The sequence below is a fragment of the Chenopodium album genome, chromosome 3 (assembly GCF_948465745.1).
Source record: "Chenopodium album chromosome 3, dcCheAlbu1.1, whole genome shotgun sequence".
NCBI lineage: Eukaryota > Viridiplantae > Streptophyta > Magnoliopsida > Caryophyllales > Amaranthaceae > Chenopodium > Chenopodium album.
In genome coordinates this window covers 19,244,562-19,268,362 of record NC_137836.1, presented here as the reverse complement: position 1 = coordinate 19,268,362, position 23,801 = coordinate 19,244,562, and the positions used below count along the sequence as shown (strand labels likewise).

Genomic DNA, 23,801 nt, shown 5'->3' with positions numbered 1-23,801 from the left:
TTCGGAATATTATCGCAACAGATGAGGATGACTTCAAGCGAAGATGTCTTCAACAGCATCCCCTAGCTTGCGGAGAGTTGTCATAAACAACAGGAGGTGATTTCAAGCGGAATTATCTTCGATCATATTCCCTAGCTTGCGGAAGATGGTCACAGGGCGGTAGGAGACCGTTTCAAGCGAAGCAGTCTTCGATAGGATTCTCTAGCTTGTAGAACACTATCATAGCGGAAAATGGAGGCAGTTACAAGCGTAACAGTCTTCAGGCGGTATCCCCTAGCTTGAGGAAGATCGTTAAAACAGCAAGCTAGCGTTCCCTAGCTTGTGGAAGGTTGTCACAACAACAAAGCAATAAATTCGGTTACTTAGAGACGTGTGCTCGACGATGCAAGATACGCGTTTCTTAACTCTCTTATATGTTTAACTAATGCTAGTTTGCAAGAATGATTTAGGATTGCAGAACGTTCTGAATCATTCTCCATCCCTATTGCTACTTTGACTTTTGTTTTTGAAGCATAAGTTTCTCCAAACTCAGTCAAAGTGGCGGCTTCTATAGACACCCATTTGTTTCTCCCCAAAACAAGACCCAGTGATGAATACCTTTCGCGTCGAATCATAATCAAATGAAGTAAAAGTGTAGAAAGTCTAGTGTTGCAGTTAGTTTTTTTATTAAAAATCTCTCTTTCGGTTTTCAAAAACCTATTTTATTTTATGAAAATATCCAATCTAGTTTATTTTGGTCCATAAAAAGGGTCCAATAATAGTGTAGTTGGATTGGGCTCGAAAAGAGCTTTCCAACGATATATTATAAGCCCAATTCCGATGAATAATGAGGAAGTTATGGCCAAAATTTTAAACTGGGCCCGGTTTGATCTTTATATGCGGCCCAATGATCTAGAGGAGGGCCTATTATGAATTATCATTCCTAATGCAATTAGGATTGATTATAGTCCTCTAGAATCTTCTAGAAGGTTCTTTTGAATCCTAATGGGATTAGGATTGATAATTAAGTTTTATGAGTTTTATTTGGAATAAAAGAAGTGTTTTAAGTGAAATCACGATTTTACCCCTCGTACGGACTTTTACGACTTAATTTTATCAAAAAATAAAAAACATTTGGAAAAATCTTCTGCAACGCCGAACGCCAGGCTATCGCCTAGCGACATGGGTTGTTGCGGCGACAGAGGCGTGTTTTATTCCTCTTTAAACTCCGATTCTTTTTTATTAAATCCATACTATTTTCATTATAAATAGCGTCCTTAGACCTTCATCAATTCTCACCAACTCTCATAAAGAAATTCTTGATATTCTCTCTCTCTCTCTCTTTCTAAACCAACTTTTTACAAACAAAGTTCCGCATTCACAAGATCTAGACACACCTAGCCCAATTAGAAGTTGCCTTCGCCATAGATGTGAAAGGTTTGATATTTCAGAGGGTTTGGTCCCTAATCTCTATTTCAATTATTTAATTTAATTCTTTAATTTTTATATGAAGTTACCAACGTGTGAATTTTGTTATTAGAAAGAGGTACGAGGCATCCAAGCAAGTGCTTTAATTGTTTAATTGATATTATGATATTGAAATCATGCTTAGATTGTTATTTTGATTCCTAGTATCATGTTAGGATGTTTTTTTTATTCCTAGTATCATGTTTAGGGTAACAACTAAAAATTCCTAATATCAACTATGATTAAAAGAATGCTTCCTATTCTCTTTCCTAATATTCATGTTAGTATCATGTTAGGGCTAAAGCTTTGATTTTGATGTTAAGTGACATGTCAGGGTTTGTTATTAATCTTGTTAGTATCATGCCTAGGATCTTGCTATAATTATTATGCTTTAACATGATTATTATGATTATGATCATTATTATTATGATTGTTTTTATGATCATTATTATGTTGCTTTATATTATATATTATGATTATTGCTTGATCACACCTTTTATGCATGTTTAAAGGAAATTAGTACTTGTAATCACGCTTAATAAGATAATTAATAATCTTGTTTAGGTTAATTTGATAATTATAATTCAAGTGATCGCCAATAATAGATTTGTTTGTGGATTAAAATTCAACCAACATAGATTAAACAGGTTTAGGGTTAACCTATTGTAGACACCTAAAAATGTCTCCCCAAAACCAAACCCGATGATGAACAACCTTTCACCGCCATTATTGATCGGGTTGATTATTTAATATTGGAGTGCTTAAATCCATATTTCCATAACTTATTTTCCTCTTTTCGTGCCTTTAAACCCAAAATAATTCATTTCGTGTCCTTTAAAATCATTCATTTCGTGTCCTTTTGATAAAAAAAATGTTTAGAACAGTTTATTTTGGTCCATTATCTGGTTCAATGATTGAATAGTTGGATGGGTCTTTAAAAAAGCTTTCCAATGATATATTATAAGCCCAAATCCGAGTTATAACGAATAACTTATGGTCAAAATATTAAATTGAGCCCAAACCGAACCTAAGCCCACCTTACCTACGACCCAATGATCATGTGGAGGGTCCAAATAATTTAATCCCATTCCTAAACCAATTAGGATTAATTGGAAGCTTCTATAAGTTTCTAAAATATCTTAATTATCCTTTTTGAAAAGATAAGATTAAAGAGTTTAAAATTGAATAAAACTTTTCTTTTTGAAAATCCTATTTCTATCTGAATTGAAAGACGTTCAAAGATAGACAGATATTATTTTCGTGCTTCATAGTTTTTATCCAAATCTTATATGGTTGGATATCCTTTTGAATTATCTTTCCAATGATATATTATAATATCAATTCCGAGCTATAACGGAAAAGATATGAATGAAATATCAAACTCTACCCAAAACTGACACCGTCTCACTATTTCGGCCATATCTTTTGTTCTACAAAATATTTTAATCTGATTCCAATTGTGTTAGAAATAAGACTTCAAGATCTTTCCAACTATATCTTATTTATCTTATTCCAATTTCTGGATCAAAAGATATGATAAAAACAAAAACCGCAAAAACTGCAGTCTATCGAGTTTTATTCCGATTTAATTCGGATCTTTTCTTGTTTTTTCGACCCTTCTTTTTTCTCTATAAATAGAGGTCATATCTCCCCTTTTTTCAATCATAACTAAGCTTGATTACAAAATAATTCTCTTTTCCTTATTTAGCCTAAATTCTAGCCGCCCTATTCTCTCATAATACTTCCCCTAACCACTCCAAGGAGTCCATACAATACCCGAACTTCTATACTTAAACCAAGGCGTGAAAGTTATAATTAACTGAGGGTTTGGACCGAATCAACTCTAATTTTTATTTAATTTAATTATTCCAATTTGATTTATATTTTTATTGAAGTTACTAACAGTTTATCCATGATGTAGCAATTCAAGGAAACGAGGGAAGTGAGTAATTAATCACTTAATTACTCTTATTTTTATTCTTGTTGCTAGTATCATGGTTAGGTTTATTATTATTTTATTTAACTATCGCTATTATTGTTAAATTGCTTCCAATATTAATGTTTATTCTATTATTATTTATTGATCACCATATTGCATGCTTAAAGGGAATATGTAATTGAAAATCACGCCTAATAAGATAATTTGGACGACCGGTTTAGGTTCCTTTTTAATCTTGTTGTTTAATTGAAGTGATCACAATATTTTAGAATTATATGTTGCATTAATATTAAACCAATTTATCTTAATAATAGTTTGGAGCAAATTGAATATTTTGTTTGTATGCCTTTGAGATCGCAGGAATCACTTTTCACTATAGGAATCGAGTAGAGGCCAATACGGGAGAATGCGACTCCATGACTCACTTCGTACCATCATCCCCGATCCTCCTTTCGTGGTTCCAAACCATACGGAGTTAGTAATCTCATGGATTATGAATGGGGTGTAACCTTCACGGGTCAATCGTTGTTGCCTTTCGTTGTCCCTTTATCGTGGTTGCCTTTTATGATCCGTGAACGGTTTACAAGTTCCTTAAAAACTTGTTGGCGGCTCCCTACTTTGCTTTGTCCCTAATCGTTGTCCCTAATCGTATATGTCAATTTCCACTTCCTATGAGTGCCAAGCATATTCACAACATGCTTAACGTAGGCGCACTTCAAACAACGCCTACACCTATTGATTGCATGTTAGTCAGAAAGCGCACATGAATACGAGAAGAATAAAGTAGAGGCTTATTATTAGGGCAGGTTCTTTCTCTTTTAGATTGAATTTGTACCTTCATCTCCGAACTTCCAGTCTTGGTTCCAGACCTATTGGAGTTCACGATCTCCTGGATTGTTAAGGGGTGTAACCTTCACCCAATGAACGATTTACAAGTTCCTAAAACTTGTTGGTGACTCTTTTGCTCTAGCTTCCTTCCCTTTGGACGCCACCATGATTAAGTGTATGATCACAGTGGGGTTCAAGTTTGGGGTAATGCTTGAAATATTCCCTACAAAAACAAAGGATTAAGGTAGAACAAATATCCATAACAAATAGAGGTAGAACAAATAGAGGATTAAGAAATTGAAAAAACATATTAAAATACCTTTTTTTTATATTTAAGACAGAGGTTATAAAGCTTTAAATCAAAGCATTTACCTACCCATTACAACTGGTGTATAATTCCAGTCCATGGGTAAGGACACAACACTAGTAGACTTACAAGAGTACAAGACTGACACTCAAGTTCATGACACTGATTGAAGGATGAGAAACTAGAAGTACAAGTACAATAGCTAACGTTCAAAGCAAACTTCTTCTGGTAGTGACTAGTGAGGGGGATCAAAAATAGGGGGATTAACAATCTTCCTCTTCTTGCCAATCTAGACCTGCAACTAGAAAACAGTTAGTAGAAATGATAGAGGCAACACCACTTGGGAACATCCTTCTTCTCTTCCCTGCATTCCGTTGTCAAAAATCCTTCCTTGTAACTGAATATCGACTTATCCTCCTCGAATCACCCTTAGATTTGCAAATGAAATTGAAATTGATGGGGGAAGCAGAAGATAAACTAGATGAGATAGTTATTGAAATTGAAAATACTTATTGTTGACAAGCAGCAAGTAGAACAAATACCTATAACATAATGATCGATTAAGGTAATAGGATTTGGATCTCTATGGACAATAGCAAATACAAATGAACTAATCCCCACAACGTTACCTAAGGGAGTAATCGAGTAGGGTTCCAAATTAAAAAGATAAAAAAAACGAAGAATGTGTCACTGTAAGTCTCGAACCTAGGACCTTCTGTCCAAAAACTACTAACCTATCCAACTGAGTTGCACGCCTAACATTGTTTTTCTAGATCTATAGGGGTTCAGTTGAATCCCCGCTGGATCCGCCCCTCATCATCAGGAATAATGTGTGAGAAAAAAATAGTATAAAATGATAGTAGAGTTACAAGAAATGAGATAATATGAGTGGGTATTTCATTTTTGATAATAAGACACTTAAAACTAGAGGTGTCAATTCGGATAACTGGATGAAGTTTTCGTCGGGTCTATTCGGGTTGGGTCTGTTCGGATCGGATATATTCGGGTCAAAATTATTCTTTTAACTCAAATCGGGTTGGGTCGGATCAAATTCGGGTCATGGTCAATCGATTCCGGGTCGGATATGGGTCGGGTCAAATCCAGATCGGTTCACTTTCGGTTCAAATAAATTCAGATCGGGTTCAAAAAGGTTTAATCAGATTATTTCAGGTCGGATGGATTTGGGTCGGGTTGATTTCGGTTCGGATGATTTCGATTCGGTCAAGTTCGGTTTGATTAAGATAAGGTTGATCCGTATCGTTGATTCATTATTGTTCAATTTCAATTCAATTCTTTTTTGTGTTTGCTGGATTTTGGTCGAGTTGACCAAATTCATATCCAAATAAGGTTATTTTTAAGCTAGAGTTATTATTGAGTTTTGACCTTATTATTGGGTTAATATCAAGTCGTATCATATATTTTTATCGTTTGATTATTAATTACGAATTACGGAATTTTAGTTTTCTCATTTGATCAAGTTATGTGTAATTTTTATCTTTGAGGCAAATTGAAATTGAATAATTATCGATGACTTATCATACCTATATAAGTGAAACGATAAATAATCAGGTAGTGATATATTGACAAATGATAGTTTCAGGGCATCCTACAGCCCCAAACAGCTTTTCGAACTCCCTCAACCAGTTTTCTAAAATGGTAGGGTCAGGCTCCCCTTGATAAGTTGGTGGCTTACTCTGTGCCACTTTCTTAAAGAGCTCCCCCTGAGCATCCCCATTTCCAGTTGAGTTTCTAGCCAGTTGTTGGGCAACTGCTGCCAATTGTCTCACTACTTCACTAAGTTCATTCCCACCAGTGTTGGTACTGCTTCCTCCTGCCATCTTTTTTCTCCTGAATTAAAAGAATCAGGTTCTAAATTAAATATGGTTTAGGTTAGCCCCCAAGGCATTCACTCATCTAAGTTCAAAACCCTTAAAGCTTGCACAATTCATTTGAAGCTAATGAATTTTGAATTGTATTTACTAAAATTTTCAAAATTCATAGCTTTATCAATTAATTATTGATTGCTAACCAACCATACATTTTATAAAGCATCACATAAATAAATAAAATAATTCCCATGAACCCCCGAGGCTTGAAACTAGAATTTAATTTAGTTGGAGTAAGGTTTTTTAGATTTGAGATGGCCACGCGAGTTAAAAAAAATAATTGGAAATGGAATTATTTGTTGTAACTAAGATGAATAACTTAATAGGAAGTAGTAAGGAAGAAAGTGGAATTTTATTGATATAAATAAAGAATGAGTACTAAAATATAAACAAGCTTAATCACTTATGAATGTTCATAAGTTCACTGAATCCTTGTGGCATACCACTTATTACTTAAACTGTAAATAATGAAAATGCTGAAAATAAACTAAGAGTTCCTAATGAAAGAATTTATAGTAATCTAATCCTTTCGAACATTGTCCCTTTTATCAGTAGATTGTTTGTAACTTGAAGGATCGAAGTCATCGTCATTTGAATCCTCCATTAGTTCAGGTGACTCAGGTTCAGGTTCTACTTGTATGAACTCCCCTTCTTTTTCCTCATATGATGATATGTCTATTATAATTGGAGTTGGAGGTGGATTAGGATCAGAAATCTCCATCATTGAACTATCTCCCTCTTGTTGTTCTCCATTCTCTGCTTGATTACCCCCTGATGAAGTAGAAGAGGAACTTTCTGGTTGTTGAATAGGAGGTGGATTGTTCCCTACAGGATTATCGTAGTAGTAGTCAGGGTAGGGAAGATTTAAGCGTTGGTAATGAGCTCTTTCCACTCTTACAGTGTAATTAGTCAAATAAGCATAATCTGGATACCACTGGCCATAATAGTTTTTGTACTTATAATAATTTGAGACGTCTCCTGGAAGGTAAAAGTCAGAAAATCTTTCTTTGATAGCAATGTAGGGAGGCTCTTCTGGCAGACAGTGAACAATCATAGCTGAAATATGATCAGGGGTGTCATAAATTTTGTCTCGTAAGACATTACTCCTATAGGAACAGTAGTATCTGATATTTTCTACAAAGTCATAGGGGTGTTCATCATTTTTCTTTACTAGTGATCCCGTTTGTGTGAATTTGCCAGGAAGGTTAGGCATCCTGTAGAGGAAAAAGGCTTAGAAAAAAATTCCCTTCCCAAAGAAATAAAATAAATACTACAGTTCTTGCAAAAATTTAAGTTCGGTGTTCAATCATACAATTTGAAGAATCCCATAAAATAATACATATATTGCATGCTTTCATCACAAACATTTAGTCATACAACATGCTTGAACACCCTAAAATAAAATTTATGCACACAGGGAAGAAATTAAATTCTAGCCTATATGCCCTTTCCTTTCCTACCCAAGCTCATCAACATATTAATAAAAGCTTTTAACACATAATTCTTACCTCAATCCTTGCTCCCTGTAAAATTAACAAACTAAAAAATATTTTACCCTACTAAAAAAAAAATTTCGAAATTATAGGGAAGGGGCCAAATTTTCGGCCTTCACAAAAATAGAAAAAATAAATAAATTTCGGACACTAAAAAAAAAATTTCGAGTGTCCCTAAAAAATTTTCGGACCAAAATAAATAAAAAAAAATAAAATGAAATAAAAAAAAATTCGGCCCTCTTAATAAAATAAATTAAAATAAAATAAAATCGGAATGAAATTGACATTGTAAAATTAAATTAGCACTTGGCCAAGTTTAAATCATAATAAAAACGTTTTCGTGTTAGTAGTAATTTAAAATCTCAACCTAAGCTCCCAGATACCACTTTATAACACCCTAGAAATTCCTTTCCTTTAAATACACACTTTACTCCTTTTAAAATACGTTTTAGGAATATCTAAGACATTACCGCCACCGTGAAAACGGCTAAGGCAACTATCAAAGATACACAGCGGAAGACTTGAAAACCAAAACTATTTAAATAACACAATTTAAAAACCAAACCAACGAAAGTAAAGTTAAAAATCAACAAAACCAAAGTCAAATAAAATCCACTACAACTTGGAACCATTTAAGGCCCTTATTCAAAACCGAAACAACCAAACTTTTGTGTTAGTCCATAAAGTAATATAATAAAATATTCAATGCATAAAACACATATCCTAATGGAAGCTAGCATGATTCTCTCTTCACTCATGCCCCGTCATGAACATGCTTCAATACCTGAAAAGTGTATCTCTACTTGCCCCCACTACTCTCCATTAAAATGGATCATCGTAGGGCCAAGATAAAGACATGGCCAGACACAAACAACACACACAATCAGCAAAACTGAGTACATAAGCGTAATTAAACACACTAACATGCATTCTCCTATCATCACACACACTTACCTCATTGCACCTGTTTACAAGCACACACAACAATCAACAAGACACTTTAACTAGACACTAAATAATTCATTTAGCGTTGATTACGCATCGAACGGGTTTCCAACTATACCTCCCCCAATAAATTGAGGTTAACTGACACGGGAGCTAACCGTGCCAGCAACAAACCTGTGCCACACATAGGTGGCGGAATTCCAGCGCATAATAATAATAATAAAAAGGAATATACAGCGTCCTGTACTCCGTTAGAAGTTATGATCAAATATAAAGTCACATAACTCCCCCCATATGTTCATACTCAAGGTATATACGTTCCAAGAGTTTTGGTGCGTAATCTCTTTCACTTTACGTTATTTACATATTATTAGACTTGGTGATGACCCTCAAAGCATAACAATTCAATCATCAATAATAATTCAATCACTCAAACATACCAATTTAATTCTTGAATATTTAGTGACCACACAATATTTAATGTTGAACCCTTTTTAATTCTACCTCAGTGTCAAAGACACCTTAAACGCATAAAGCGCCAAAAATCCTATCCCTCGGTGTTAAAAACACCTTAAGTGCACAAAGGCACCAACATACAATTTATTCCTTGTGTACATAGACACTTATATAGCTCCTTTCTCATGCTTAAAACATCAATAAAAATTATATGAACCATAATAAATTTTCTTTTCAATATTCCAAACATAATTAAACAATTAGTTTAATTAAACATGCTCTCTATCATGCCATAAATAAATATGTAGTCCATATAATCATGCCAAAATATAATTTTCCAATCCATAAACCATCACAAATAATTCATGCTTCACAATTCAATCACCAACACCAATAATTCACAACTCAATACATAAACCTTGGCATGATACTACTTGTAATTGATTGAAATTAAACCTAGCATGATTCTACATCATCAAAATATGCTAAGTACGCGAACGTACCTTGAATACGATCTTAAAATCGCCACGACTAGTAAAAATTGCTCACTTCGAAGTCTCCTACACATTAAAATTATAATAGAGCATTAAAACCCACTCTAAACAAATTTCCAGCAATATATACTATTCTAAAACCCCTCTTAAAATAATTAGAATAAGCTGATATTATATTTAAAACACCATAATTAAGTCCCACTTAATGGGTAATTTAAATTTCCTTCAAAAACATAATATTAAGTGCTCTACATAAAATTCCAGCACTTTATTTCTAATTAAAACTTGTTGTAATTTAGTCTTAAAACACTTAAATTGAAGATCTAAACATTAATACCTCATATACTTTCATAATTTTCATAAATCAAGAACCTAGGGTTTCAAAAATTGGGGCTTTTTAAATTAAAACCAAAGCTGAAAATTTATTAGCATAATTACAACAATCAAACATCAAAATTAAATCCCAAAACTCATAAATTATAATTAGATCTAAGCATAGATTAAATTAAAATAAGAAAGCTAAGTTTTTTTTTATATATATATAGTTCGAAAAAGAAAAGGGGAAAAAGAGGAGGAAGAATGGCAGCCACCACCGGCTGCCGGCTGCTGGCGGCGGCCACCAGCTGCCTGCTGGCGGCGGCCACCAGCTGCCTGCTGGCGGCGGCCACCAGCTGCCTGCTGGCGGCGGCCACCAGCTGCCGGTGGCTGGCAGCGGTGGTGAGGGAGAAGGGCAGCCGAAAAAATAAGGGGAAGGGGAAAAAGAAAAATAAAGAAAAATAAGGAGGAGAGAGAGAGAAGTTTATCTTGGGTTTTCTCCACTCTGGGCAAAGTTTGATTTGCCTCATAAGTGGGATATTTATACCCCTTCTCTACTAACCCTCTTCCCTAAACTTTCCTCTTTTAGGTTTTCCTAATTCCTTCCCTAATAAAATTTGTTGAAAATTAAACTTTCCTAAAATAAAACCCCAACTTTTAAATAAAATAATTAAATAAACTTTCCTTTAATAATAATATTAATTAAAATACTTTAATTAAAATAATTACAACTATTTAAATACTTTATAAAATACATACTTTAAATAAAATACGTATAAAAATACGGGGTATTACAATATAGTATACAATTAAGAGTGTCATCTTTTTAAGGTTATTATAAATCTTCAATTGTACAATCTTCAATGTCATCTTTTAGATGAGACGAATATAAAGCTTAGAGAGTAATTTTATATAATTGGTATGTACATGAAGTAAACTTGTTACTCTGGATTATTTATTTATAGAAAAATAAGTGAACTTATTAATAATTAGTAAATATAGTAGTATAAGAACTGGAATAAAAAAAGTCGATAATTAATTGTGGTCGGGTTTAATTCAGATCGGGTAAAAATCAAATCGAGTTAAAATCGGGTTGGGTTGATATCAGTTCGGGTCAAAACAGATCGGATTAGATCGGTTATTTTTCAGGTCAATTTTGGATCAGGTTGAGCTCGGGTCGGGTAAAATCAGTTCGATTTAAGTTCAGGTCGGGTTAAATCGGATTCGAATTGTGCTCAGTTCAGATCAAATCGGTGCCGAGTTAAGTTCAGATCGGGTCAAGTTCGAATTCGGGTGGAGTTCGGAGACAAACTTTAAAGAACGGAAGTAAGAATAATTATCAGTAGAAAGGTTTAACATAATAGCGAGGAACGTGGGTATCAAACGAAAGACATGATGTTGAAATCGCAACTTCCAATGTGTCAGCAAATGTTAGGCCCGTCACGGTCTTTCTGTGAATATAAGTTTTGCCTTACCACGCTTTTTTCTCTATCTCTTTTACCCTTGTAATTGTAACAGTGGTACTTCCTCCATTTTTATACAAGTGTATTAGTTTAAGTTTAACATTAGTCATGTATCATTTTGATCAATACTCCGTATTTATAGTACTTTATATACAAGATAAAGTATAATTTATTATGATTACTTGTTAAAATTGTTTCAAAACAGAATTTTCATGTATTATTAATTATGACGGTTAAACTTTTAAGAAAATCAGGTGTACAAAAATTACTAAAACGTTCATGTGTCACGTAGACTCTTTTATATTACGCCATGTCACTTCATAAACAATTTATATCGCCATGTCACTTCACAAACACTTCATATTATTAAAAATATGAAGACTCGGAGATTCAAACCCCAAACGACTCATAACAAAATTGACGTTACAACCATCTAAGCCAATTATCTCACATATTATAAATATGAAAAAGAAATATACATAAGTGTATATAATTATTAAAGAAAAAAAAAACACTCACATTCATTCTTGATCTTTTAATCCAAATTTATATATAAATACATACAAGTATTATAATATAGAATAAACACAATAAAAAAAAAAATCCAAAATTAGTTTTCTTTTATTAGAATATACTCATAATATGATTTCAAAAGAATAAAAATAAGAATAAAATACCCATAAGAAAAAAAAAATTAACATGCCTTTTAAAGTGTCTAAAATAAAAATGAAATTATTCAAACTGTCACACGGGGTAAAGCCCGGGGTCACACACTAGTTTACTCTTAAAAGTAACCCAATTCAATAAAAATAATCTATACTTTATTGGTAAAGAATCATATTTTAAATTACTAAAATTCAATTACTCCGTATTAGTGATTGAAAGTGATTTTATTACCCTTATAAAACTTTATTATTCTATTTATTAAAAAAAAAATCATATTATGTTCAAAATTATTCAAAAAATGGCAAAAAATTACCCTAAATTAACTTAAAATTACCCTTATATTGCTCGATATACACTAATATTTTTTTTTAAACAAATATACACTAATATTAGTGTAAACTAGATGTATACAAAAGTTTTTGTTAAAACAGAGGGAGTATTGTTTTTCGGATGATTTACAACAATATAGCTTTTTAAAAACTTATTTATGATTTTGCGTTGGAATGAAACTTATTTACGAAAATATAATCCACGTAGGCTTGGGAATACATTTGGAATAAATTTTAATTTCGAGACAAACTGCTACTTAAGGTAGCGGTTTGTCTTTAGTACTACAAGTAAAGATATAGAGTAGCAATTTATAAAGGGTAAAACCGCTACCTCAAGTAGCGATTTTAGTACATAAACCGCTACCTCAAGTAGCGGTTTTACTCTGAAAAATAAAAAAAAACAAAAATAATTTTATCCGAGCCTACGTAAACAGTAGTTCCGTAAGTAGTTCCGTAATTAAATTTAATTTCGACGCAAAAGTGTAAATAAGTTTTTCAAGTAACCATATCTTTATAAATCCATTGTTTTTCTTCTGGACTAGAGAGTCCCACTTTTCTATCCTTTTGTCCTTTTTGTACACAACAATCTGTCACTCCACGCCATTTTCCTCTCCTAGCAGCCAGAAAACAAATTTTGCCAATTGTTTTACACAAAAGCATTTTTGTTCTTCTTACACTTTTCAATTTATTTCAAATCCCACCATTATCTGCTTTTATAGAAAATCTTGCGTGGACCTGGTCCACAATAATATTATTGTGGACCTAAGGTTTATACACACGTAACTGACATTATATTCGACATAGTGACTCTTAATTTTAATATAGTAATCTTATTTTTAAGATAGTAACCTTTTTAAAAACTTGTGTGACCTTTAATGTTATTATGAACTTAAAAAACGATATTATGTTAGATAGTGACCTAATTTTAACATAGTAATCTTTATTATTCATATTGATCATTATATTAAAATTTCATTAAAAAAATTAACCTCTTATAGCTTTTAATGTCACACTAACTTTTATTTCAACATAATAACCTTTATTTTAATATAGTGACCTTTTTTTTTATTAACAAATAAATCATATTGTCTCTAATGTTAGTGGTGCACAATAAATTAGTGTGAACCAGGTCCATTTAAGATTTTGTACTGCTTTTAAGCGCACAATTACATATTTACCATAATCTAACTAATTTTTAATATAAAAAATATGTTTGTTTTTTTTTAAATACATAATACTCAGTAATTTATTACTCGTAAATATACTTCTTCAATTAGTACATTACTTTATGTTGGAGTTATTTATGGAAAATGCTATACAAAGCTCTTAGGGCTACCTATAAGCATTAAATTTACACTTGAAAAATCGTAAAAAAGTAAGAAATCATAAAAATATAAACACTAATTACACTAGTTTACGCGTGTTTTTGTCCTGAATTCCTAATTTTATACAATTTTCAAGAGTGTATAAGGGCTACATATAGCATTACCATTTATTTATTTATTTTTATGTTTTTAGAATTTCGTTATATTAACAAGTTTAGTTAATTTTTTGAAAAATTTTCAATAGAAAGAATATATATATATATATATAATCATGTAAGGTCTTGTTTTATTCCGGCTCAATGAATTCTTTCATGTTATCCAATCTTAATAATTTTGTAACTATGTATATAGAGATAATGATAGTTAAAGAAGTACAGTGACAAACATACAAGGTCAAAACATAATCATTTAAAAGAATTAGAGAAAGTATAAATCACTCGAGATTTAGAAGAAAATTACATCAACGAGTTACAGATGTTTAATTTACATTTATTGTACTATACTATGCAAGTTTTTTTTTTTTTTTTTTTTTTTTAATTTTAATTTTAATTTTAATTTCTCCATCTATATAGCATTTATGGCCAATTATATCATTATAGTTTGATATAGGATTTCTATTTCTTGCAAATTGGACATACAGGAATAAGCTTTTTCTGTCCTGTCAATTTTTTCAGCAGTAATGAGATAAGCATCTTGCATCATTGATATATCATATACTACTTGGGTTCCTCGTTACCACAGCAAAATTGTACCAACAACTGAATGTCATGAAGACATTTGTCTTCATGTCTTGACAGAAGTTTTAATATATTTTGACTTATTATACTTCGTCTTAACTAGGGACCAAGTGACTAATTCTGGTTTAAGTTCCCTAAGAACAAACCAAGTCTGTTATAAGTTCATATAAGTGTCAATAATCCGTATAAGAATGAATAAATTTACCATGACTAACCAAAGTTAAAATAGAAATTCAAAGAGTTTATTTATCCTAATAATATTAATGTGTATTTTTATAATATACAACTTGATGGAGTACCAAATTATTCAAGAAGAGAAAAAGATTGCAGGAAAAAAGGAAAATAATGTTGCTAGGAAGAAGCCTTGGGACAAAAGAGATTAAAAAGGTATCAAAACTTGTCGTTCCTGAAAATCGTCAATCCCCAAATAATGGGAACTCTACCAAGTAACAACTTTTGGTCCTGGTAAATCTGAGACATTCCATGTGATGCTGTAACTGTCTTTTTTAGAGCAAGTACTAAGAAAAAGTGCATCTGCAATATCATTTCTATAATAGCAACTAGCCAAGCCAGAGACTAATGAAGATTTTATGATTCATCTGAAAGCATCTATGTTAGTAGAAAATAGTTCTGAAGCGCAAAGTTAATGCGCCAAAAGAAATAGACACTAGATAGATATAGCAACAAATTTTCCAACTAAACCATTAAATGTATCAGAATTTGCATAATCCTTGGAGAAAATTTATAGGTAAGAAAATAGTGGTATGTGAAGATTCGACACTAAGAGGACCAAAATTTGGCTCAAATGTGCTCGTCCCACATCTGCATCAATCACATAAGGGGGGTCGGGTCACCTAGGAACAACCATAAGATCTACTACCTGTACAATTGCACTCGTTTTTATTATTGCCTCTATGATGCTTCTACGCTCCTAAGTTATCGCTGCTGGAATCCATCAAGATTGTCAACCTCTTTGCTCGTTTTGCAAATTCACTGCACCATCATAAACAGGTTGGTGGCATAACAAATTAGTATTCTGTATTAACAATCGTATTTTATGTTGGTCAGAAAGCCTAGGATCAATAAAAAATCAACAAGAAGCAATTCTCCTCACCTGAATGGTTCATCTCCGACTTGCTTTGAAGAACCAGCACCATCTCTGTAGACTACACGGTTAAGCATATCAGAACTCTCAATACAAAACATATTTGCCAGCCTGCTGCAAAGTTCTTCATATGATTTCAGCAATGTTAGCTCAAGAGTACGGCCAACATCTTCTGACTCCATGAAAACCTTACAGTGACCAGTCTCCAGCTCTGAGTCCATGTCTGCGCGGTTGTCCTTGATCCATGGAAGTTGTTCCATAGAAGAGCGATCCTGGTTATGCCCTGATCCAGAACCGTCAGATACATTACCTGCCTTGTCCACATTTCCTTCTGATGAGCTATTACCTGTAGGAACTGGTGAGACTGTGTCACCTGAACGACTTAGAGACATTTGCTGCTCTGTCAATATTGGTTTTCCAAAGAGCACAAAATGATGTGGCTTTGTCACATCAGATTTCTTTATTGATTGGTTTGAGTTTCCCATAGTGAGCAAGCAAGAAATGTTCTCGTTGCTGCCGGGTTTTTGATAAGTTAATGAACTAGAGGGTCTATTGGGTAGAGTAGTAGTGGGATCAAGTGCTGGGAAGCCACCTGGAAAGAGACCCGACTGTAATTTACTCATGTGAAGATCGGACAGTGAAAGACCGAATTGAGCATGCCTGGCTCCCTGCATGCCAGCAGGAGAATTGTCGGGTAAACATCCAAAAGGGTTACTTGGCCCTAGGAAGTTTCCGGGAAATGAGGGGACCGGAAGTTGGCCATCCATAGGAAAATCTGGATGGTGAGGAAGTCTGAATTTCTTCCTTGGTGGGGAGAAAGGGGACAGATGAATGGCTGGCATATTAGACACTAATTCCACCAGCCATGGACTAACGCGTTTCACATTTTGCAGCAAATCTGGTTCATCCCATGTTACCTAAAACGGGTAGATCTAATTTGTCAGAGAATACTATAGAATATAACACTAACCAGAATTGATTTAGAAAAGATTGAAGACAGGCATTCGAGCAGCATGAGCTCTTTCAAAAGTCATTTCATGATAAAATGAAGAGGGGTTATCTCAATGATTTTCAAACCTAAGAAAAAAAGTTGCAATTTTTAAAAAAATGAAGTGCACACGAGGGCCAAATCGTAGCAAGATAGTAGATTACAGGAAAGCAGATGAGCTATGGCAGGAAAAATGCATAAATTGAAGTCAAACACTAGATGTAAATCCAAAGATTATCAAAATCCACAAGGCAACATCAGTTTAACCAGCATTTTCTTATATATCTGTTTGTGCGGCTGTTTTAGTGAGGTTTTCAATTTAATATTAATTCCCAATAAAAACAAAACAACCTGCCTGGGTACTAAACTAAGAGCTGGTTGTTAGCTAAGTCAATTATTGTAAAGTCAACAAAACATATACATCATCGATTAAAAAAAAAGTAAAGAAGATTTGCAAAATAAAACAAAGACTTCCAGCTCAAAGATGATGTTTTAAGGAATAATTTGTCCAATAGGATTTTAATTTTAATTATTACGGAAGACATTTGTTGGGCTGTAGACCTCCAACCAGGATAGGTTCATGAAGCCAGATTCTATCCTGAATTTTCCTAAGACAAGGAATTGTTTATATTCAACGATTATATTCTTTTTCAAGTCACCTCACAACCAAGACATCAGTCATGATGTGTTGTTGAAAATTAAGCTATTGGTCTCTCTCAAAAGTCCCCTACCAATGGATTATTTGCAATGCAGTCGAAAAAGAATGTTGCTTGAGCATAAATTATAAACAAATCAAATTTTAGTCTGAGCAGATAACAGATTAAGAGAAAGATAAGCTGTGGAAGTAGAACTAGACCAACTTTTTAAATAAACAGGTTTACTAGATTCCATTCTCTAAAAGGAATATGAACTGCAATTTTTTTCCTAGTAACACATATTAATGTAAGCACATATCACCAACGCGTGTTTTACATATAAAACTTGGCTTTTAGGTCCAAGAATATGGTAAAAGCAAGGATAACAGCCACATACACACAAAAAAAAAAAAAAAAAAAAAAAAAAAAAAAAAAAAAAAAAAAAACGCGTACCTGAAGAAGCCTCCAAGGTGAGTCAGACCAGTGCATAGGATCAGCAACCTGAACTGAGGATATGGTGCCCATGAACCAACTTATCCGGGAAGAGTCTTCAGTTTCAAAGGGCATCTTGAACCTCATTCCTGAACACCAACGAATTTGAAGTGCTGCCTTTACATGTCCAGCCTTCACGACAAATTCAGGGGTACCAGCTCTGGGATAGTAAACAACTTCAAAGGGCTGCCCTTTAGCAGCATAAGTTGCAGCTTCAATAACGGACTCCATCTTCACTTTCCCCTTCCCCGAAGCATTACTACCTGAGTTCAATCCAACACCATTACCATTTCTTGAGATCCTGTTTTCATCCTCTCTAAGAAAAGCTGAGAAAGCACCATAGTTCAAAACAGTGGATCCTGGGTTCCATCCAGAAGTTGAATCAAGTCCACCCCCGAGTCCCCTCTTTGCTCTCCGAATCCCAACACACAAGTCCCCATTTTCAGCTCTTAAAAACACAATCGAGTCCCCAGCAATAAGCTTCTTAGCATTCACAAATGTACTCCACCCTGTAGTTAATAAGTGACGCCTAGGGGTTCCTCTATATATATGCCTAAACTTCCAGGGCTCGCCATGTACATCCTTTGCAAGAATGTTCTGCACTGGTGGATCAGCTGAGTAATCTAATCGCGGAAAGATTGTTTCTGCACAATAGCGAGGGACTGAAAACCCTCCTCCGTTATTGGCATCAGACTGAGTCAAAGTCTTAGCAAACGAAGCAGGCTTATTTTCTTGCACTTCAGCACCATGAACTCCAACATCTTCATCACTATAATCAACCTCATTAGTGACAGGATTCAATCGAATCTTGGCATAAACCTCATCCGTCTCCTGGTCAGCTAAGTACCGTATATCCTCGACTCTACACAGAACATACGACGGAATTCGTGGGAAACTCCTAAAATCCACATTACCATTAGCATGCTCAATATGCCCTTGTACAAAGTAATAAATCTTAGCATTCACTGGTGGCATTTGTACCATCCCTCCAGCACAAGCATGCCATAATTGCGAATCTAAACAATTATCAGCCTCTTTTATTTTCTCCTTTGGATCCATAAACGTAATCATGGCAGAATTTCAAGCACAAAAACAACACTTAATCAACCTAACTCCAACTCCACCTTACAACACACTTCTTAATCAATTTTTTTCTGTCAACACAAAAACAAAATATTCAACAAAAATTCATACATCTGATCACCAATATATATAAATACCACAAAAATTAAAAATAAAAAAAATAGTTTGGAAATTTTTTATAAAAAATAAAAATTCACAACGATAAATTTTCTTACCTCAATAAGCAGGTCATCTATAAAAAAAAATTCAATTAGCGGTAATATATTTCTTCTCTTGGACTCGCGAAAAGAGGTAAAATCGGACAATAGCACAGGAACTTCATCAGGGAAAAACAATTAATCAATTAATCCCAAAACACACCTCCAGTTTGAATCAAAATTTGAGCATTGCCGACAAATTCCACCATTAATCAACTGGAAATATATAACAAAAGAGTTGTATATATAGGTATTTCGCAGTGTTAAGTTATACCACCTACAAAACTATCAATAGAATCTTCTCCTTAAAATCGGAATTCGAGCACGAAAGCCTCGAATTCCATTTATACAAGATTGATTTGAAGAAATTGTTTCGGCTTGGAAGTCGAAAGAAGAGCAAGATCTGCACATAATCTGCTGTTAATTTTTGGAGGGTACCTCGACTTCATTCGAGAATTTGTTAGAGCTTGAGTTTTGGGTACTTAGTAGCAGCAAATGAAACAGAGAAACTCCATTGAAAAAGCAAAGATGGATTTTGTTTTTCTGAAGAAAACCTCAGTTGTTTTTTCTACTGAGTTTCTCTCTCTACCGACACGGCCGTAACTGGGAGTGCTAATTTTCTCTCTCCTCTGTTGTCACTTTCTCTCTCTATAAAGGGGAGTTTCTCTCTCTAGAAGTTGGGAAGATTCATTCAAATGGAAGCTTTGGATCATGGAAAAAGGAAGACAGAGGAACAAAAGAGTCCAAATAGCTGCAGCAACACTCAGCACAGTTGTATAAAATGCCTCTTTTATCCTTTTTTTTTTTTTCTAATAATTATAATTATTAAAATTAATTTTTTTTTTTATTAAGTTTAAGCAAGTACCATGGAAGTTTAAGCAAGGGTTCGATATGTGTCTTTTAACTCGATTAATTTTGTTATAAGATTTGATTCTCACTTTTAAGAAACATATAATCCTATAAAGAGAGCGTAGATTTTTGAATCTCTTGTCTTCGGGCATGTTCATATTTACTTATTTTCAGTTCAGTTCAGCTCCAATCAGTTCAATTCAGTTCAGTTCAGTTCAGCTCAGTTGTTAATTTTCATAAACATTTTCATATATTTTTATGCATTTTAATTTTTCAGTTCAGTTTAGTTCAGCTCCAATCAGTTCAGTTCAGTTCAACTCCAATCAATTCAGTTCAGTTCAGCTCCAATCAGTTCAGTTCAGTTCAACTCCAATCAATTCAGTTCAGTTCAGCTCCAATCAGTTCATTTCAATTCAATTCAGCTCAGTAAATATGAACAAGCCCTTCATCTATTTATTCTTTTTTTTTTTTTTTTATGGATTGGATAAAGTATTGTGATTTAGGATTATTGGGGATATATTATTGAACTCCTCTCTTTATTTAATGGATAAGATTTTTAAAATGAAAAGAGATTAGAGGTTTATCATGTTTTATGTTGTCTATCAAGATAGCAAATATTTTATTACAACAAAATTTCAGGAACAAAGAGAAAATAAAAAAGTAAATATAGCTTAATTGCATGACGTTAGATATAATCCTTCCAGTTTATAATATATTTCTTTTCAATATGTATGGTTTTTACGACATACCTTTGACTGTCAATATCTTTAAATGCATACTAACAAAACCTATTACAAAAATTAGTGATATTATTACTCAATAAGTCTTGTACAATGGTCAATTTAAGGGTAACTTTAACAATTGTTATAGTAACTTTAACCCCTTTATTTTTAATTTATAATGAGTTTGAGTGTATTTTAATGCGTAATTTTTAATGGATATATGCTATGAAAGCTAATATGATTAATCTAATTTATCATAAGTAATATTTAAGGTAATATTTATGATAGAGAAATGGTAATTTTTATAGTATATAAGGGTAACTTATAATAATACTTTTAGGGTAACTTTACTACGTGTTACAGTCACTTAATGAAAATTCGCCTTAATCAAATGAATCTAACAATACCATAATTTATGTTTAAATCAATGAGAATAATTGGTCAAAATTTTCACAAACAAATGAGGATTATATTATGGGAAAGAGAGTACCAATATTATCCTTCTTGTTTTTCCTCATTTGTATAGTGGTGAAGAAATAATTGAATATGACATTTGCAATTTAAACAACATACTCTCTGTACCTTAAAAATCTTAAGCCTAAGAGTCTGTTCTTATTGGCTGAATTCAGGTGAGCTGAACTGAGCTGAGTTGAGCTGAGCTGAGCTGAATTGAACTGAACTTATTAATTAGTGATTTTAACTAGGGATTAGTGATCTTTGATTATTTATTATTATACATATGTGTATATACAAATATACATATTAAAATTATTATTATTATTATTAAATATTATTATTATTATTAAATGTTAATATTAGTTATTATTATTATTATTATTATATGTTATTATTAATTATTATTATCATCATCATCATCATCATCATCATCATCATCATCACCATCATCATTATTCTTATTATTATTATTGTCGTTGTTGTAATAAGAGCTTAAAAGACTGAAATTGGCTTTATATCATTAGCAATATCATTAGACATAAACTAAAGTGAACTGAATTGAACTGAACTGAGTTGAACTGAATTGAACTGAACTGAAAACAAACGTATGAGAGCAGGGCCTAAGTTGATTTTTTTAACTTTTTTTGTGTACAGTCGACTTACAATAATATTGTGAATAGTAGTAATATACATCGAACGGTTTTAGGGTGAGTGTATTTTAGCCAATATCGGGTAACTTTTAACCTTCTATGGGCCGGATATCTTTACACATGATATGATTTTAATGTAGACAGGTTTAATAAGGATAATATAGTTACTTTCACTTACTTAAATTTGATTTTTACTCATTTAAGAGAATAACTTTATCAATAAATAATAGATTTTTTTTAATATTAAGGTAATTTAAATTATATTTATATCAAGCAACATTTATTAATTTCAGTTAACTATTGATCATTTTAGGGCAACTTTACAACGAATGCATAATAGTTATTGTACACCCGATTTTTTTTATTTAAATAAGTATTAAAATGTTAATTCCAAATTGTCATTTTTTTTTAAATAAGACAAATATTAAAGAATGAGGGAATAGCTCTTTAATAAGAAGTATATTTTATAATTTACAGTATGTTGTTCTTTGTTTTAATTTTGCCCAATATTCATTGCAAATGTTTAAGTTTTAGTTAATTTGAAAATACACATTAAGACGGATCAAATAATATTTACATGTTTATATATATATATATATATATATATATATATATATATATATATATATATATATATATATATATATATATATATATATATATATATATATATATATAGATAAAGTACTATAGATCCAAACCGAAACAACAAGAGGATTGGATATGGAATACGATACATATATCAAACAAGTAATAACTTTAATTTTTTTCAAGATTATCTATTTTAAAATTTTCACGTCATATATTATTAAAGAAAAAAAAAGTCATATTATGTGTTATAAATTTCGACCATATTTCATTTTGGCCCTTTGTTAAAAAGATAATGAGGCACATTTTAGGTAGCTCATGTAATTATGTAAGTTTATAGTATATACATCTGTCGTGTTAATATTACTTACCAACAATAATAAAAGGCGTGGGTAATCCTCATATTCATATCATACACAAAGAGAAAGAAGGAAGACGATTGATACATACATTAAATTTTCTTATGATCAGTGATTTAAAATGTCTTAGGGTCTGTTCACATTTACTGATTGGAGCTGAACTGATTGGAGCTGAATTGAACTGAACTGAACTGATTGGAGCTGAATTGAACTGAACTGAACTGATTGGAGCTGAACTCAATTGAATTGAACTGAACTGAACTGAGCTGAATATTTTATGAGAGAGGAAAATTAAGAGTTGAACTGAACTGAACTGATTGGAGCTGAACTGAACTGATTGGAGCTGAAATGAATCAAACTGAACTGAAAGTAAGTAAATGTGAACAAATTAATATATATATATATACCACTTGTAGTATGCATGCTCCTATACCACTTGTTTGACATGTACAAATTTCGATTATAAACATCTTTCATGCTTGATAATACTTCCTCTGTATTTAAATAAATTGATAATACTTCCTCCATATTTAAATAAATGAATGTTTGACTTTTTGCATTATTCATCTAATTCACTTTTATTGATTTTTGTGATATATACATAATCACAAACATTAGTCAACATCGTTCATAATGCTTGATAATACTTCCTCTGTTTTTCTTTTTAACTATAACGATTTGCTTAAAATTGTGAGAGTTTTATTTTTAAACTATTGCAACCAAAAGTGAATGATTAAAGTAGTTATTTTGTACAATAATGTATAATTCTATGTATCTTGTAAGTAGTTGGAAATATTTTCCTTTTTCTTTCTTTTTTTTTTTTAAAAAAAAAAAAAAAAAAAAAAAAAAAAAAAAAACTCCCTATGTTTCCGGGTTTTTTTTTTTTTTTTTTTTTTTCCCTCGGGATACTGGTAGCGCTCTCATCAGTTGGATGGACGCAGACACCTGCAAAACACAACGAATATTAAGTTAACCGGAATATTCGTCTCCGACGATCATGTTAGTGATGTAGAACGGAAAAGCCAAAGAGATAAAGTAGAGAGAAATT

The 23,801-nt window shown here is 32.4% G+C and overlaps 1 protein-coding gene across 1 annotated transcript; it reads right to left on the bottom strand.

The window, feature by feature from the left end:
• Positions 1-15,307: 15,307 nt before the first annotated feature.
• Positions 15,308-19,890, bottom strand: LOC145623883 (auxin response factor 18-like). The gene is made up of 4 exons (XM_081676785.1): positions 19,148-19,890; positions 17,811-19,003; positions 15,744-16,651; positions 15,308-15,622 (listed from the first exon to the last, which is right to left on the bottom strand). The coding sequence occupies exons 2-4, from the start codon at positions 18,918-18,920 to the stop codon at positions 15,553-15,555; spliced, it is 2,088 nt and encodes a 695-aa protein (XP_081532911.1). The 5' UTR covers positions 18,921-19,003; positions 19,148-19,890; the 3' UTR covers positions 15,308-15,552.
• Positions 19,891-23,801: the final 3,911 nt, after the last annotated feature.

Bases quoted from the DNA above. Each gene is read 5' to 3' on its own strand.
- LOC145623883 (XM_081676785.1), bottom strand. From the start codon at position 18,920: ATGATTACGTTTATGGATCCAAAGGAGAAAATAAAAGAGGCTGATAAT. The intron at 16,652-17,810 runs GTACGCGTTTTT...TACCCGTTTTAG, and splicing joins CACCTTGGAGGCTTCTTCAG to GTAACATGGGATGAACCAGA. The intron at 15,623-15,743 runs GTGAGGAGAATT...ATGATGGTGCAG, and splicing joins GTCGGAGATGAACCATTCAG to TGAATTTGCAAAACGAGCAA.